Consider the following 19,335-nt stretch of genomic DNA (forward strand, 5'->3'; position numbering starts at 1 on the left):
ATAAATGATTGTTGATTTAGCTTTGGTTTTAGACTGGCTGGGTGAACTGCCATTATCAGAGATTACTGACACCTGGATTTGGGACCCATCAACCAGAAATGTATTAAGTGACTGCTGTGTGCTTGGCATGGGTGATACAAAGACAAAAATGTAACAGTCCCTGCCCTCACTGGAGCTGCAGAAGGCTCAGCTCCTGAACTACTCTGACCTTCCAACCTTACTCCTCCTTAAAAAACCAACAGCACCCCAAAACTGATTTAAAAGGAGAGGAATTAATAAACCAGAAACAGACTTCTGGCTTGGAGTATGTGCATCTGCTCTGGCCCAGGCTGCTATAATGTCTGTTGCAGGTGGGGCTCCCCTCTTCCTGCCCCCCCCCCAAGCTACAAGTTGCCAAGAAAAGTCAGAATAGAAACAATCACAAAAATACCTATGGTGTACTTGGCTTTGAACCGCATTTGTGATATATTGGAAAGAGAAAGGGGATTTTTTTGGGGGGGGGGTGGCATAAGCGACCAGCAAAGGGGCAGCAAGGGGTCAGGTTGGTCTGTGGAAGGGATGGGAAACCTCCAAGGTTAGAGGGTGAGGTCTGTGGTCCAAGGTTCTCTTTCAGGAACAGACCACAAGTTCCCAGTATCCTTGAATGCGGGGAGAGAAGAAACCAGTCCGGTTTTTTGACTAAAGGGGCCAAGTAGGTGGTGGGAAGGCAGGTGAGATGGGATTGGTCGGCTTCTCCCCGGAGGCCGATGGCTCTGGGGTCTGCAGGTCACTTTGATTGCATTTGCCGAACCCTACATCGCTCTCGTAACCAACGGCCTGCTTCGTGTGAGGGGGGGGTGGAGGTGGGGGTGAAGGGAGGATGCCTTCCTTCTTTCCAGCCTGCTGGACTGGGCACAGCTCGCCCAGTGCTGTCTGGCTGTCAGCTTCTAGTGGACCTGGAGAAAAGCTGCAGAGGTTGGGGGTGGGCGGGTGCCCCAGGCTCCCTGAAATTCGAGGGTGGGGTGGGGCTGGGGGTGTGGCCAAACCTACTGCCTCCACGATCCGGGTGGGGAGTGGAGGGAAGGAGGCAGCCAGATGGTGCACTGAGGGTTAATGGGAACCTCTCTCTGGCTCTGGTGGGAGTAGCGCCTCTTATCGGGGGCGGATCTCGGCGCGCAGGTCTCCGGAGTACGCCCCCCCCCCACCTCAATCTCCCTTAAAGGGCTGGCGGCAAGCGGCTGCTTGCGTTTGCGTCTCCGGTGGCCAGCCGGGGACCTTCCTCACCTGCAACCCGGAGGCGTTGGCGGCCTCCCCTGAGCCCCGGGCCCTAGAGATTCCGTCCCAAGCTTGGCTCGGAAGGGTTCCCCGCTTAAGTCAGTGAGAGGTGGCCCAGTGGTTTGCCTGAGCAAATCCACTGCCGAGCGGGCACTGCGCGCCGGTTCCCCGCCAGTGCGCCCAGCCCCGGCAGCAGACGCGCCTCCGGCCAGCGGCGCACGTGGAGGCGCCTGGTTCCCTCCAAACTCAGCGACCCCGCTGTAAGACCCGGCAAGAGGAGGCAAGAAGCTGGGTGGGATGCCTCCCTTCTAAAAAGGAGTCCAAACTTCCTCGAGTGAGCTCCAGACGACTCGGAGCATCCTCTTAACCCGAGGGGGGCAACCATGGAGTTACCCGCCCCTGTCGTGGCCCTGGCCCTGCTGCTGGCCGCAGCGACCTTTCCTCCGACCTCAGGAAGCCAGCTTCAGCCCCTCATGTGAGTAGGAACCGAGCAGAGGTGGAGGTGGGGGTCCGGGAGCCGAGATCGGGTTGGGGCAGGGGCTGGGGTTGGAGCCGGCGTGCCCCGCCTCTGTCTCGGTACTGGCTGCTCCAGTTCTCCCGAAGGGCAGCACTTTACTGTACGTCGTTCCTTGGCCTCGGGGAGGAGGGGGATGCTCCCCAGGGCAGGAGTTTGGATCTGGGGTTGGCGCAGGGTCGGGGAGGGCGCGCCCTACTGCTGGCAGGCCAGTGGTCCCTGGGGACAGCTCTCCGCCCTTGCGTTCCGCAGCCTCTGGGAACGGAGCGGCTGCTCCCGGACCCACTCGGGCAGGGGTTGCCTAGCGCCAGGGGAAGCGAACCCAGAAAAGTTTGGCCTCTCCGACTGCACGAAGAACAACGGGCTTTTTTGCTTTGCCTTAGCCGCAGCGGGTGAAAGCCGGAGCTTCAGCCGTGGCGCGCTCGGTCTCCTGGAATATGCCGGGGCTCACGTCCTCCTTTTCTGCTGGGCCCCTTCCCCTGTTTCCTCGGTTTGCCCCTAGTTTGTCTACTGCGGCATCCTGCTGAGGAATTGGGGGATGGTTTGCGTCTGTGAATGCTATGCCCTTGTCCTGGCATTCAGCGGGAGCTCGGAGGTCTCAGCCAGCTCTCCCGTGGATGGTGTGCATACTTTAAAACACAAATTGCAGGAGAGCTCTGACCCTCCCCCCACTTCTCCCCCTCCTCCACCCCCCTCGAGTCTAGTCGGAGCTGGGATCGGGGAGTGACGAACTGGGATCACGGAAGGGGTTGCTGAGTGACTCCAGACTCAGACTCCTTGCGCTAGATCTCCCACCCCCTCTATCCCCCCCTTCACGCCTTGCCTTGGGGGACGCAAACCCTGAAAGGGAAGAAATGCCATCTTCCTTCATCCTGTTCGTTACGGTTCCCCTGACGGTTCGGCTGTGCCTTTGCAAGTGGCTTTATTGTCTAACGGTTGCACTTTAGGTACGGTTGCTGGGACTGAGGCTAGAGATGGGATTCAGGAGCAGCAGGAGCAGGAAGAGCAGCGCCAGGGAGCTGAATGGGAGAATTGAATTTAGCCAGATGATCTCCCAGGAGGCCTGGCTGGCAGGCCTTCCCAAACCACTGAGCCCTTGCAGGGAAGTTACCTCTGTCAGGCTGGCCCGGCGACTTCCTCTTATCCTTTCCACATTGGGCACATATATGGCAGACAGACATTTGAAGAAGTCCCAGAGCGGGGGTTCCAGCCAGCCACCCTCCCTAAAGGGAAGCTGCTTGGTGGAATATAAAGATAGCTGGTCTTGGAGTACGGGAAGGACCTGAGTTCCTCTGATGCTTAACAAGAACCATCCATTTAGAGCTGAGAGGGACCCTTCTCCTCATTTTACAAATGAAGAAACTGAGGTTTCCTGCAGAGAGATTCACTTGTCCAAGGTCACACAAGGTTTAGCTCAGTGCCCGGCACATAGGCACTTAATAAATGTTTGTCTATTTGACATAAGTTAAGTAGCATTGTGGGGATTAGAAAGAATGACCTTTGACTCCAAATGCAGTCCACTCTCCACAGCCTTTTTTTCTAGCAATGTATTCCCCATCAAATCCCTTGGCCTTTCAGATTCTCAGTTTCTAGAACTGTAAAATGGAGATAATACCGGTACTCTCGACTCGTAGAGTTATGTGAGTAAAAATCATGTAGAATCTTTAAAGTGCAATACAAAAGTATTATTTAGAACAATTGGGCTTCTTGAGAGAAGACTAATTCCATGGCTCTGGAGTAAGAGAACTTGGTTCAGATCCTAACTCTTACCTACTACCTACCTTTGTGACCTCCTGAAGGTCACTCCCCTGTACAGGAGGTCCTCAGTTTCTTCAGATGCCCAGTGAGGGAGGCTGACTCTTTCAGTGGTGTCAAACTCAAAAAGAAGCAGGTGCCACTGAATCATACATGAGGGTACTTGTGGACCACATGGTGACTTAGGAAACCAGACATGTTTATATGTTTCTTTAAAAAAATTAATACATCAACACATTAATGTTGGATGGGAACGACGTTTTAATCTGGTTTGATTGCCTTTGGTTTTGTTGGTGGCTTGAGGGTTTGATACCTCTGAACTAGAAGGCCCGTAAGGTCCTACCAGTCTGCTGATAAGGGTGCGCATTTGCCTGCCCTTTCTCTTTCTTTTTTTTTTTTTTGGTGAGGCAATCGGGGTTAAGTGACTTGCCCAAGGTCACACAGCTAGTATGTGTCAAGTGTTGGGTCTGAGGCCGGATTTGAACTCAGGTCCTCCTGACTTCAGGGCTGGTGCCCTATCCACTGTGCCACATAGCTGCCCCCTGCCCTTTCTCTTGACCAATTTTCTTTTTTCTTTACTTTTTTTTTTTGGTGAAGCAATTGGGGTTAAGTGACTTGCCCAAAGTCACACAGCTAGTGTCAAGTGTCTGAGGCTGGATTTGAACTCAGGTCCTCTTGACTCCAAGGCCAGAGCTCTATTCACTGTGCCACCTAGCTGCCCCTTGACTAATTTTCTTAATCTGGTGCTGAGAGACAAGCATGTGGGAGATGACACATTTGACCCTGACTGTCCAGCTATTCTAGGATGATAGTCACTCTGTGCGGCTGATGGGAAGAGGACAGGGAAAGTCTTCAGGAGGGAAGGGCATTGGCCTGAAAGGGTTTTGATTAACCACAGAATGGTCCAGGTGCTCCAAGGTGGGGGCACTTCCAGAACCCTCCCCAGGGTTAATTTCATCTACATGCTTGAGAGAGGATTGGATCATGAGACTATAAATCTAGGGCTGGAAGGGACTTTAAAGGTCATTCTAGAGTCTCCTCATCTGTCAAATGGGGAGGAGGGCTGGTCTAGAATACCCTCCTCCCCATTTGACAGATGAGGAGACTGAGACAGAGAAGCAAAGCTTGAGATCACTGGTCACAGACCCGGCCTCATGAAAGGAAATAGAAGAAGGCAGCTAGGGACTCAGCCTAGACGAACGCGTCTCCCATTACCATATACTTCTCAAGCTGCCATTGTCTGGGAGTCTAGGGGAAGGGGAGAGAAGACTAGCGAATACGTCTATGGCCCTTTAAGGTTTACAAAGCGCTTTACATTTATTATCTCATTTGATCCTCATGATGACCCTCTGAGCTAGGAGCTCCATTTAACAGATGAGGAAATAAAGATTGAGAAAAGCTGATTTGCTCATATCACAGTTATAACCGGTTTGTTACAGAAGTCTTAGGCCAGTTACAATCTCATAGTTTTACAGCGATAATTCCTAGGAGCACTGAGCCCCGGGTTTCTGGACAGTCCACTTCTCATCCTTTCTAGAAACAGAGCCCCACGGTTTCAGCTGCACACCATTGAGGGAATTACTCTATGGGTCTCTGTTGGAGCCTCCTTCTTACTCCAGGTGGTTAAGGTGAGTCTATCAAGAAATACTTCCTCTCTGTGCTCCCAAGTGGGACAAGTTGACTTGGAAATGGCACTGAAATCCCACTTTGGAAAGGTGCTCTTTTGGAAATTGGAAGTAATTGTTCTTGAGGGCTTGCTTGGCCAACTTCTTGACTTGCTTTTGCTTCCCATCCCCACCTCGAAAGCCTTCTGCAGAAGGAGTCATTGTGTCATAGAGTTAGAACTGAAAGGGACCGCAGAGGTCACCTAATCCCATCCCTCCCAGCATTTTATAGAAGAGAAAATTGAGGCCCAGGGTGGCTAATGACTTGCCCAAGATCCCAGAGGTAGTAAGTGGCAAAGACAGGATTTTGCTCATGGGTCAGCTCTATTTCTGTTGTACCACATTGCCTCACCCAGACACACACTTATTAACAGTTCTGCCTACCCTATGGGAATGAACACTGGATTCTGCTGTTAGACAGTATCCAGATGTCTTTCCTTTCTCTATCACATTTCTAAGGTAGTATTATTACTTCCCCACATGGTTCCCATAATTTCTTTGCTATTATTATTTTAAAAAGTGTCAATGTCTTTTGTTATATAATTTGAATTTCAAATAAAATATTTTGTCAGAAAGTCCTTTCTTGTAGCAAGGAATTAAAAAAGGTGGGGAATGCAATTCAGTAAAAACAACTGAATTGGATAGAACTTGCCATGTTTTGTACCCATAGTCCCCATCCTGGGCAAAGAGGAAGATTTATTGCTGTTTTATTTTTATTCTTTCTTTTCACAAAGTTGTAGTCATTGTGTCAGGTGCTTTACAAATATTATCTCATTTGATTCTCACAACAACCCTGTGAGGTAGTGTTATTGTTGTTGGCGAGTCATTTTTCAGTCATGTTGGACTCTTTGTGACCCCATTTGGGGTTTTCTTGGCAAAGATACTGGAAGGGTTTGCCATTTCCTTCTCTAGCTTCTTCTATAGATGAGGGAACTGAGGCAAGCAGGGATAAGTAACTTGCCCAGGTTCACATATCTAGTAGGGGTCTGAGGCTGGATTTGAACTCAAATCTTCCAGACTCCAAGCTCAACACTCTATCCTGAACCACCTAGCTGCATCAGTTCATAAGTTTTCTTGTTCTTCTCTGTATTCCTTATAATTATCATTTCTTAAAGTGCAATAATTTTCCATTGCCTTTATATACCACATGGATGGATATTTATTTCCAGTTTCTTGGATGCCACAAAAAAGAGAAGCACTAAATATTTTGATGTATGTGGTTCCCATCATTTCTGTATTGGTAACCAGTTCCTCCTTGGTAGTCCTTTTGAAGGACGAAATTGTCATTAAGGTAGGCCAAGAATTTATTAGCTGCTTGGCTTTTGGCAGTGAGATTGCTCCAACAGATGCCTAGATGATTACAGCCCCCATCCCTGCTCTGGCATGCCTCCAGGCATGTGAACTATTTCTCTAGCTCCTCATCTATTTCTTCCTCCTGTCCCAGTGGTCTGTTCACTATTCCCATCATGATATCACTCCTGTTTCTTCATTTGTCCATCTTTACCCAACTATTGTACCATCCATTGTACTTCCTAGGTTTCCTTGGCAGTCTGTTCTCTCTGTGATTGTTCTTGAGAGAATACCTTACAGCAGGGATTCCTTAACCTTTTTTGGGTCATGGATTCCTTTGGCAGTCTGGTGAAGCCTGTAGACTCCTTCTGAGAGGAGCCTTTTTAAATGTATAAAATTAAATACACAGAGTTACAAAGAAAACTAATTATGGTGAAATATAGCTATCAAAACATTTTTTGAAAGACCAAGTTCATTATGCCCAAAGTAAAATCAAACTGTACATACCTTTGACCTGGGAACACCACTACTGTGTCTCTATCCCAAAAAAGATTAAAAAAAGAGGTGAGGGAGAGGGGAGGAAGGACCTATTTGTACAAAAAACATTTATGGCAGCTTTTTTTGTGGTGGTAAAGAATTGGAAATTGAGGGGATGCCTATCAATTGGGGGAATGGCTGAACAAGTTCTGATATATGATTATAATGGAATACTCTTGTGCTGTAAGAAATGATGAGCAGGGTGATTTCAGAAAAACCTAGAAAGACTTACATGAACTGATGAAAAGTGGAGTGAGCAGAACCAGAACAACATTATGCACAGTAACAGCAACACTGTACAATGATCTGCTGTGAGTAAACTCAGCCATTGTCAGCAATACAATCCGAGTGATCCGAAACGATTCCAAAGGATTAATGATGAAAAATGCCATCTACCTCCAGAGAAAGACTTGATGGAGTCTGAATGCTGATTGAAACCTAGTGTTTTTCACTCTCTTTATTTGTTTTTGTTTTATTTTCTTTTGTTTTGTTTCTTCTTTCACAACATGACTGATATGGAAATGTATTTTGCATGATTGCATATATAACCTATGTCAAATTGCCTACCATCTTAGAAAGGGGAGGGAAAGAGGGAGAGAAGGAGAAAATTTGGAGCTCAGAATAAAAGAAAAGAATGTTAAAATTTGTTTTTACATGTAATTGAGAAAAAATAAAATACTATTAAAAAAAGAAGAAAAATCAAGTTCATGAGCCCCAGGTTAAAAACTTCAGCTTTTGAAGGTCTGAGAAGGAGCAGTTTGAATGGGTGGCTAATGGATTCATGGGACTTAGGACTTTGGAAACTGAGTAGCTCAATTCTTTCCTACCCCTTCTATTGCCTCTGCTTCCTGCCTGCCACCAAATCTCTCTCCATGTTAAATATCTTCCTCCCCTTCACCTCTGCCTGTGTAGTCTATGGCTCCTTCCAGCTCTAGGTCAAGTCCTACCTTCTCCATGAAGCTTTCTGCCCAGAACTTCTTTCTTTTCTTCACGAGGGCCTCTCACTGGGGTCTGTCCCAGCCAATCTCTGGCCCTTGTCAATATTCTAGTACTGATCGTCATCATCCTCATCATCACTCATGTATGGGACACTTTAAGTTTGCAGAATACTCCCAATGGCCCTGCTAGATAGGTGACGTAAATGTTATTATCCCCATTTTACAGATGAGGAAACTGAGGTTCAGACAGGTCATGTGCCTGGCCCAAGGTTACACAGGTATGAATCCAGGTCAAGAATCTGAACTCCAAGTCTAGAATACTGTCTGACCCCTGTGCTGTCTCTACAGTTGGACCGAGAAGGCAGGAAACGAGTGCTCTGTGTGCTTTTGGGTTCTTTGCCCTAACCCCCCCCCCCCCCAACAGGTGCCTTGCACAGACCAGTCTTGTCATATAGTGGGCGTTGAAATGCTCCCTAAATGACTGAATTGGCAGGTTTCTGCTCTGCCAGACTGCAGAGAAGGATCTCATTAATGCAGGACCTCGTCCTCTCCTGCCTGGGCTACAACAATCACTTCCCCATTGGTTTCCCTGCTTCCAGGCTTGCCTCTTTCCAATTCATCTTCCTCATAGCTGTCAAGGAAATCTTGCTGAGGCTCAGGTCCGATCATATTACTCGTCTTGTTCAGGAAACTTCAGAGCCTCCCCAGTGCCTCGAGGATAAAGGAAGGCTCTTTAGCTTGGAATTTAAGGCCCTCCGCGGTCTAGTTCCAGTTCATCTTTCCAGTCTTATTTCACATTATTCCCCCTCACATGCTTATATTCCAGCCAAACTGGATTATTGGCTGTGTCCTCAATTCCATGTGTCATCTCCAGCCTCCGAGTATTTGTACAGGCACTCATTAGAACAGCAATTGTTTTCTGTTCTAGACAGAAACTCTGAGGGGCTTCCCCTCCCCAGATTGATATCTTTGTGATGACAAATTGGATCATTTTTTGTCTCAGTTTTTACCTAGCCTTTAGCCACTCAACGGGCATGGCCTCAGACAAACTGAGATATTGAAAAGACCTTAATTTAGAAAGCCAAGGTCACCCACTCCTTCCTTCCCTCCTTCCTATCCTTTTCCCCTTCCTGTATCCACTTTCCTCTTTTCACTATCTTCTCTCCATTTTCCCTATCCCCACATCCCCTTTTCTCTTATGTATAACCCCTTATATCCCTCCTTCCCTCCAACTCCTTCCCTCCTTCCCATCCCTTTCCCCCTTCTATATCCATTTTCCTCTTTTTACTGTCTTCTGTCCCTTTTCTCTATCCCCATATCCCCCTTTCTCTTATATCTTCCTATCTTTCCCTTATATCTTCCCTTCCTTCCCTTTCTTATCTCCCGTTACATGCTGAGCCTTCTCTAGGGGCCCCGAGAAAAGGACACCCATTCTTCCACTGTCAGCCAAGGATCCACTTGAAGGCCCATAACGGTACAGTGGAAAGAGCAGTAGGTTTGGAGTCCAAGGCACTGGATTCAAATTCTACATTTATTCCTTACTACCTATAACTTGGACAAGTTTTTGATGAATATCTGGCCACTAGACCCAGATGGCTCTGGAGGAGAAAGTGAGGCTGGTGATCATGCACAGCCCTCCCTCACTCAAATCAGAGTCAATTGCGAGTCATGTCATCATCCCCCTGATGTCATGGACCTCTTTGAGAACAAAGGATGAACATGACAACAACAACCTTCCCTTTAAAGGCTTGGTTCAGCTATCACTTCCTCTACAAAGCCTTCCTGATTCTTCTAGGTGTGAAGGTAATTAGGAGACACAGAAGCTAGAGCTGGAAAGGCTCTTAGAGGTCATTAAGGTTAAGTGGCTTCCCCAAGGTCACTCAGGTAGTAAGTGGCACAGCTGGATTTGAACCCAGGGACTCTGACTTAAGATCCAGCACTTTCCCATAGTACCAGCCCAGTGCTGGCCCTTCCCGTCCCCCAGCTCCAATTGCCTTGTATTGACTTCTCTGGGTAAATGTTATGTCCCTCAGAAGAATGCAGGAGAGAAGAGGCTGTTTGGTTTTTGCCTTTTGCTTTCAAGCACCTAGCCCAGTGCTTTGTAAGTAGCAGACTCTAAATATGTTTTGACATGAAATTGAGTTAAATGAGGCAGATGCAGCCTGGAGCTTTTTACTGCTGAGGAAAAAAGGAGACCTTGATTGGAGGGATCCTGGGACCTTAGAGGGTCTCAGATCCTGCCCATTCTTTACTCCCAACTCAGTGGTGCAAAAAAAGTGTGTGTGTGTAGGGGCTGGGACTTTCCCTTCACCCTTCCTGCTGCTCCTTGGCCAGCTTCTAGAGATGGGCTGGGCTGACAGGCTTTGACCAGTATCCCTTTCCTGTTCCTCCATTTTATCCAGAAACAGAGAGTTCCTGGGAATGTCAAGTGGCTTTTGCTTTCAAAGTAGTAGCAGGGGCAGGATTTGAACCCAGGTCTTCCTGACTTCAAGGCCAGACTCTTCATTCAGTTTCACTGTCTCTTTTGCTCATAGATGAAGAGTTAGAAGAGACCCTAGAAGCCATTTAATCTGCTACCCTAAATTTACAAACAAAAACTTGTCCAAGTTATAGGTAGTAAGGAATAAATGTAGAATTTGAACCCAGTGCCTTGGACTCCAAACCTACTGCTCTTTCCACTGTACTGTTATGGGCCTTCAAGTGGGTCCTTGGCTGCCAGTGGAAGAATGGATGTCCTTTTCTCAGGGCCCCTAAATACATGTGCCTCCCCCATCAGGGCTCAGCCTGGATTCTTACCTCTGGAACCAACCAGAAAAGCATCTGTGTACAATGAAGTCCTTGACCAGATTTAGGTTTCCATGGTTATGGGCTTCTCAGGAAGACAAGCTCTGTCTTAGATAGTGGCCTTTTCTCCCGGTCCTTGAACAACTCCTGGGATCTGATTTACCAAGGGGTAGACCCTGGGAGTAGAGGCAGGGGAGATGGGAGACAGAAGATGATTTTACCCTATTCAGTTTCATTTAATTTTTATTTTGTTTTTTTCCTCAATTACATGTAAACAAAAAAATTTTTAATGTTCATTTATTAAAATTTTGAGTTCCAAATACTCTCCTTTCCTCCTTCCCTTCCTCCTTCCTTGAGAAGGCAAGCAATTTGATAAAGATTATACATGTGCAGTCATGCAAAACTTTTCCGTATTAGCTATGTTTGCAAAAGAAAATGCAAACCAAAAACAAAACAAGAATAATGAAAGAAAAAATTTTTTAAAAGTATGCTTCGATCTGCATTCAGACTTCATCTCTGGAGATGGATGGCAGTTTTCATCATGAGTCCTTTGGAATTGTGTTGGATCATTGTATTGCTGAGAAGAGCTAAGTCATTTGCAGTTCTTTATCGAACAATATTGCTGTTATTACTTGTTTACTTTCCATCAACAAACACTTATCTAGTGTCTTCCCACAATCTGATGATGTATAGACTCCACAAAGACAGAACTAACAATGAGGTCAGGGACCTTGCCAGTTTTTAAAGCTATTATAGGTCAATTTTTAAAAATCACTAGGACTATAATAATAGCACTTTCAGGTTTATCCAGAGCCTTAACCCCATGGGCTCATAAGACCATACAAATCTGCATTGAAGTTTTTGGATCAAATCTGTGATTTCATTGGGTTAAGAGGCTACCAATGAGGAAAATCCCTCCTTTGCAGTAGGTTCTGACTGCTTAGCAAATAATAGTTGTAGATTGAGGCCAGGGGGCATTGAGGGATTAAGTGCCTGGTTTGCTAGTATGTGTTAGAGGAGAGATGAATCCAAGTCTTTGAAACTTTGAAGCTGGTGCTACATTGTTACCTCTGCTTATTTTTAAAATGTTATTTATTTAAAAAACACCAACATCTTTACATTACTATTATTTTAGGTTTATCCTTTCCCGTTGCCTTCCTTTGTAACAGTGAAAGAACAGTTAAAGGAAACAATCTTTCTGTGTCTGACTATGTATGTAGTATTCCACACCCACAGTCCACTCTCCTTTCCTGGGAGGAAGGACTTTCTCCTATTCTTAATGGATGAAAGAAAAGCGTTTCAAAGGTAGATAGCCACTGTGGATGACATGGGGTGGGGTTAAATAATCATCAAATAACAAAAACTCCAAATGCAACATAGAGACCTCCATCTGGTGCCTGAAGCCTGGCATACTAGGGGCTCAATTAAATATTTATTGAATTAATTGCATTTCTAAAATCATGGGATCATAGAGCTAGAACTGGAAGGGAAGCTCAGAAGCCATCTAATTCTACTCCTTTATTTTACAGATGGGGAAACTGAGGCCCTAGGGAGGTTAAGATTTTCTCCCAAGGTCATATGTATCAGAGGCAAGAATTGAATTCAGCTCCTCTGTTCCAAGGATTTAGCATTAGAAGGGAGTCTTAGAGTTCATTCAGTTCAGCCTGATTCAGTCAGGGGAGACTTGGGAGTCAGGAGAGACCTGGGTCCAAATTCTGACTCTAACACTTACTAATCTTGTGACCTTGGGCAAGTCACAACCTCTCTGAGCATCAGAAAAACAAACACAAAATGGGGCTAATACAAGCATCTACTTTACAAGGGTTATTGTGAGGATCCAAGACATTATGAATTTGAAAGGTTCTGTCTCTGTGTCTCTCTCTGTCTCTGTGTCTCTCTCTGTCTCTGTGTCTCTCTCTGTCTCTGTGTCTGTCTCTGTCTCTGTGTCTCTCTCTGTCTCTGTGTCTCTCTCCCTCTCTTTCTCTCTCTGTCATTATATAAATGTTACTATTTTATACAAAAGTCATTATTTTACAGATGAGGAAACTGAGGCCCAGAGGTTAAGTGACTTGCCCAAACCTCAGTAAGTAGTAGAGCTCTAGGTTCCAACCTAACCCCTCCACTCCAAGGCTGTTTCTCTGATACCACACTAGTGCTGATGGTGACAGCTTGCCAATCCTTTCTCTGACTTTTATCCTCTCTTCCAGACCTCATATTCTCAGTCAATGAGGAAGCTGGACCCTTCCACCTTTAAACTCCTCATTCATAGAGTGTGACTCTCTCTTGTTCTTTCTTTCCGAAGTCCTTGGGTGGAAAGAGGTCTTTGGGGGATGAGAAAACTCGGCTGACTGGTAATTGCTGTCTCTTCAGGGGGAATCTCTTTGGTTTACCTTGCCTCTAGGTTCACGTGAAGACTATTAGTTCAGCTATGAGCTAAGCTCCAGTCTGGGGGACCAGATGCTCTGACAGCTGGGAAGAATTCGCCTTCAGATCACATTCCATTCACTTTATAGTTTGGAACTTGCCTATTCTCTCCCTCATCCCCCCAAATGAAAAGCAGGACTCAATTGTACAGGACAGAAAGGCTTGGATGTATTAGGGGGTTTTCTTTCTTTCTTTCTTTCTTTTTTTAAAGATGATATAAATACTTTAATTTCCCTTTACCCACAAGGACTCACTTAGATTGTTCAGATTTACAGCAGTCCGGTTTTCCTTTCATTCCCTGTTTTCCCTCTCCACCACATCCCCCCAGTCCTGAAATGGAAAAATCTGTTAGAGTTGGCCTTTTGAGGTGCCTAAAGCTTCCTTGCAGGTTGCCAGGGCAGAAAGTCAGCCCATGTTTCTCTCTGTTTCCCCCTTAAAAGTTGAATTTTTGTTAGGGGGATTGAAAGGAGCAGCCAGGGGCTTCCTCTGGCCTGGAGCTGAGGAATTTAGACCATGTGAACAAACTGTCTTAGTTTCTTAGGCCTGAGAACTAGAATCCCTCAGAATAGTTATCATAGTTCCCATTGATGACTCATTTCAGTGTTTCCAAAGTACTTTATGTGTGTTATCATTTCTACTGTGCACCAGTATGGAACACTGGGCTTAAAAAGAAAAGACCAAAACAATACCTGCCCTCAAAGAGCTTCCAATCTATTTTGGGGAGACAACATGTATAGGGTATTTCTTAAACTCTTACTGTGCCAGGGACCATGCTTAAACAAGTATTTCTTAAACTCTTACTGTGCCAGGGACCATGCTAAACACTGAATTAACAAAGAAAAGGTAGAAAACATCCCTGTTCTCCAGGAACTCCCATTTTATTTGGGAAGATATCATGTATATATATGGTGTGTGTGTGTGTATATGCCTATATATGTGTGTGGGTGTACAATTAGTGACTGCGGCATGCACAGTGGCCATAACCTGGTAAAACTGTGCTGGTAGACTAGTTAAACCAGGTTGAGGTTAATCGACAAGCCTCAAACCCATTGGTGGATTAGGGGGATGTCTACCCCAAGCATGTGAAGACCTCCCCCCTCAAAATGGGTGGATGAGAACAGTTTATTCCAGTGGCTTTGAGGGAGGTTCAAGCAGGCCCTGTGGAACGCTTAGAGCTTGATCAGATGTGGAAGCTGCCATGGTCACCCCACTGCATCCTGGGCCACCACTAGTCATCCTGACTTTTGTCCTGCCACTGAATTTTGATGGCTCTGCACAGTTCTGCCTCACTTAATCCAGTTCACAAGCAAGTCAAGATATCACCCTCCTGATGTCATTGGTCCTCTTTGAGAACAAAGGACAAACAACAATGTGTGTATACATACACACATGCATATATATGCATATGTGCTTATATGAGATATATACATACATGTACACATACATATATATGCTTTTATGCTTACATATGAGATATACACACACACACACACATATATATATACATATATATATATATATATGATATACTAAGTCAAGTCCAAAAGCATTTATCAAGGTCCTACTATGTGTCAGGTGTTGTGTTAAGCACTAGGGAAACAAATAAACAAATAAATGCAAAAAAAAAAAAAACAAACCCTGCTTTCAAGGAGTTCACATTCTAAAAGGGGAGAGACATCCAGCAAACAACTATATACAAACAAGGACCCGCCAGGATAATTGGAGGTAATTAGTAGGGGGAAGGCCCTAGCATTAAGAGGGAGCAGGAATGGCTTCTTGTAGAAGGTGGATTCTGTCCAGTCGTTTCAGTCATGTGATCCCATTTGGGATTTTCTTGGCAAAGATACTGGAGAGGTTTGCCATTTCCTCCCCCACCTCATTTTACAGATGAGGAATCTGGGGTAAACAGGTTAAGTGACTTGCCCACGGTCACACAGTTAGTAAGTGTCTGAAGCCAGATTTGAACTCAGGAAGATGAGTCTTTCTGACTTCAGGCCTCGTACTCCATACACTGAGCCACCGAGCTGCTGTTTATCTCTTTTATGGATGAAGAAATTGAGTTCTAGGGCAGTTAATTGGACCAAAAAATACTTAGAGGTCCACCATTTTCATTTTACAAAGGAAGAAACTTAGCCCATTGGGGGGAAGTTACTTGTCCAAGGCCATTAGATGGCAAACGGATTTGAAAGAATTCAAAACCAAATTCTTAGATTTTAAATTTCATGCCCTTTCTTTCCATACCACAATGCCCCTTTACTAGCTTATTAGCAGGCACCTCTCTACCGAGAGGAGGGAAGTAGTCCCTCCTCTGGAGTCCTTCTTGGTCATGTCATTGATCAGACTTTCAGTGTTCTCGTCTTTATGTTCTGGTGGTCATAGCATAACTTTGCTTTTCCTGGTTCTGCTTACTTCACTTCAATTCATGGAGCCCTTCCCTGGGTAAGCCTTAACAGAAGCTGAATGGTGTTGAGATATGGAGCCTACAGTCAGCTTAGTGCCGGTGACCGTCACTATGACCCTTCACTGTGAGAGCCACTGGTTTCTGAGGCAATGGGGCGGAAAGGAGAAAGAAGAGCTGTGGAGGAGACAGAAACATCATCGATGGGGAAGATGAAGGACATGGTGCCCCCAGAGTCATTGCTGGCACCCTCTGAGTTTCCATGGGCCCTGTGGGACTTCTTTGTTACATCCAAAGCACCTTGCAGCTCTCGTGTTTTCAGACACGTTCCATCCCAAACAAGAATACTGAGACTAAAGGTAGCTTGATGGAATCAAATTGGTCTTTGGGTCTTTTCCAGGTCTCTTGGCTCTGGGTTTCTATTCAGTTTCTTCATCCTTCTTCCCTAAATACACACAGAAAGAAAGTCCATGGTATGCTTCCTTTTGTTAGGATCAGCACAAGCAGCAAGAAGAATTATTCCCTGTGGGGGAAAAATACAAATTCAATTCAATATGGCAAAGATTTATTAAGTGCCTGCTGTATGCTCAGTATGGGAGATACAAAGACAGGAACAAAAACAGGTTTTGTTCTCAGGGAGCTTGTATTCTACTGGGGGGGGCAGTGTGATAAGTTCATAGATAAGTAATTACCAAATGTACAAAATGCTTAAAGAAATTAAATCAGATTACTCATTAGAAGGTCAAATACTGGAGCTTAAATGCTTTGGCCATATAATGAGAAGATAGGACTCATTGGAAAAGATGTTAGAAAAGATTGAAGGCAAAAAGAAAAGGGGACGGCAGAGGATGAGATAGATAGATGATGTCGTAGGAACAATGAACATGAGCTTGGACAAACTTTGGAAGATAGTGGAAGATACAAGGGCTATGTGTGCGGTGGTCCATGAGGTCATGAAGATTGAAGACTGGACGTGACTGAATGAATAAACTACAAAAGAAAATAATTTGAATTAAGAAAGGGAGAGCATTAATGAGCATTAAGTAATGGGGGGGTGAGGGTGGTCATAAAAAGTGTCCTGTAGGCAATGACCTCTTGAAGGTGACTAGAGATTCTCCAAGGTGTAGGTGACAGCAGAGAGCATTCCAAGCACGGGATCAATAGAATGCTTCACTTTTTCTCTGGGCTATTTTGAGAATCTTTTGAGCTCCTTCTGCAGACCAGTAGTGGCCCTGATTGGAGTTTTGCCCAGAGGTGGGGAACTCATGCTTTCCTACTAATTTAAAACATTTTTCCCTTTTGATATTTTTCTTTGAAAGTTAATAATATATTCAGTTCCTGAGTTCAGGAATTGGTCCCCAAATTGGTTCTAAGATCTAGAGAAAACTTGTCAAGTCTTGGTGGTAACTGTACAGAGTGTCCTCCTGTGTAACTGGAGGGAAAGAGAAGACTAATGTTTGTTTCTCCTACTTAAACTCCTGGAGAGAGAAGGATGTGTGCAGTGTGCAGAGGCTTTCCCAACCTCCATTTGGGATTTTGTTTTTAGATCTCAGGTGCTTCTCAGAACTTCCTGCTCAAAAAGAGAAACAGTGAATTCCCTACATAGGTCACATCCTACCTCAGACTCTTCCTAGCCAAAGTCATTTGGCTAGGACTTAACTCCTATCTCCTGTGATTTAACCTGTCTGTGCCTCAGTTTCCCCATCTATAAAATGAAGGATTTGGACTCCATGGCCTGCAAGATTTCTTCTAACTCTAAGTTCATCATCTGACAATAAATAATAATAACAGCTAGCATATATATAGTGCTATTATTTATCTAATGTTAAATAATAATAGCTAACATTTATATAGTGTTTTAAGATTTACACATACTATCATTTACACCTCACAATAATGTTTCTCCTGTAGCCTCAATTTCTACATCCATAAAATGAGGATAATAATAGCACCAGTGCTATCCCCATTTTATGGATGTGGAAACTGAGGCTACAGGAGGAGAAATGACTAACCCCTGCTAGGAAATGTCTGAAATAGGATTCAAACTCTCGTGGCCTTGACTCCAAATCTAGTAGGGTATTCACCGTACCACTTGGCTGTCTCAAACAGATTAGGATACTACAGCTGATCCTGAACTTCTCAATCACAGAACCTTGGAGAAAGATGTTGAGAGTTGCTCAGCCAGTCACGGTCACCGCTGCTGTGTGCTTGATCCTAAAGATATGGACCATACTTTGTGCTCCAGGACAGGGGTTCTTCACCCTGTTGGTAGTATCAGGAGGCATATGGTTGGACCCATTTTTCAGAATCTTGTTTTTGAATTGGAAACGGCAAAGGCAGGATCCACCCTCAGGTCTTCCTTATGCCAGGTGTCCTCTGGAGGAGGCTCGATCCTCATCAAGTTCAACTCATGCTTGAAAAAGATTTCCCTCCCCTGTCTAAGAGTGATCATTCAGCCTCTGCTTGAAAGTCCTCCGAGGAAGGAGATTTTCGATCCTACTGAGGCAGCCCCGTCCACTTCAGGACAGCTGGGAGCAGTAGGAAGTTATCCTGATGTCACCTGACGTCAAGTCTAAATTAGCTTGTTGGCAGCTTCCTCATGTTGTTCCTAAACAGCCCTTTTCAACTAAAGAGAACAAGTGTAATCCCCCTTCCTTGTGTCAGGCTTTCTAGAAGACAAGCACCAGACTCTCTGAATTTTCCAAGCCAGCATTTTGAGCCTCAGGAAAAGATTCCCCCCCCCCCCCCCAGGAAAAGTAGCAGCTAGGTGACTCAGTGGACAGAACTCTAAACTTGGATTTAGGAAGACCTGAATTCAAGTCCAGCTTAGGATACTCACTAGCTGTGTGACCTTGGGCAAGCCACTTTTTAAAAAAACCCTATGTCTGTCTCAGTTTCCCCATCTGTAAAATGAGGATGATAATAGTGCTTGCCTTTCAGGGTTGTTGCGAAGGTGAAATGGGATGTTTGTACAGCATTTTGCAAACCTTAAAAACCTATATAGAGCAAAAAAATTGCTATATCCATTTCTCCGCCAAACTTGTTGAAGGGTGTGGAATACAGAGCTGCAATGGAATTCAGCAGAAGTTCAGAGGAATGATCCTCTTAATGGAAAAAAAAAACCTTAATCTTGAGATCAGAAAACTTGGGTTTGAATCCTGGTTATGACATTTAGGAATCATGTGACCTCAGGCCAGTTATTTAGCTTTTCTGAGGCTGGATTTTTTCCAAGTATAAATGGTGATGCCTTCACCATCTAACTCACAGGTGAGGAAAAGGCTTTTTAAATGATGTAGCACTATAGAAATTCAAGAGTGTGTTGTTAGTAGAGGAGAGGGGTATAGAAAACTTCTTCCAATTAGATTACTAGAGAATGGGAAGGTACATTTGAATCTCATCTGGAATATGGAAATGCTCATATTTGCTATTGTTTGTCAAGTTCAGAATAACACCCCTCAAATTAAACATACATAAGTTTTATATATATATATAAATAAATTTTATATATATATACACACATACATATTATATATGTATATATATTATATATTATAAATAAATATATATAAATAAATTTTGTACATATGCATACATATTATATATGTATATATTATATATTATAAATAAATATATAAAAATAAATTATATATGCATACATATTATATATGTATATATATTATATTTTTTTATAAATAATTATATATAAAAAAATTTATTATATATAACATAAACCTTATATATATAATATATATTATAAATAAATAAATATAAATAAAT

The 19,335-nt window shown here is 44.4% G+C and overlaps 1 protein-coding gene across 3 annotated transcripts in view; it reads left to right on the forward strand.

The window, feature by feature from the left end:
* Positions 1-1,500: 1,500 nt before the first annotated feature.
* Positions 1,501-19,335, forward strand: part of LOC114029553 (multiple epidermal growth factor-like domains protein 6) — a 381,178-nt gene continuing 363,343 nt past the window's right edge. For all 3 annotated transcript variants that reach the window (XM_027844048.1, XM_027844051.1, XM_027844049.1), the window contains exon 1: positions 1,501-1,729. In XM_027844048.1, the coding sequence (XP_027699849.1) occupies positions 1,638-1,729 (92 nt within the window). In that variant the 5' untranslated portion in view covers positions 1,501-1,637. The remainder of the gene's footprint in view (positions 1,730-19,335) is intronic.

Source organism: Vombatus ursinus, unplaced genomic scaffold, assembly GCF_900497805.2.
Source record: "Vombatus ursinus unplaced genomic scaffold, bare-nosed wombat genome assembly UNPS02014932.1, whole genome shotgun sequence".
In the NCBI taxonomy this organism is placed as follows: domain Eukaryota; kingdom Metazoa; phylum Chordata; class Mammalia; order Diprotodontia; family Vombatidae; genus Vombatus; species Vombatus ursinus.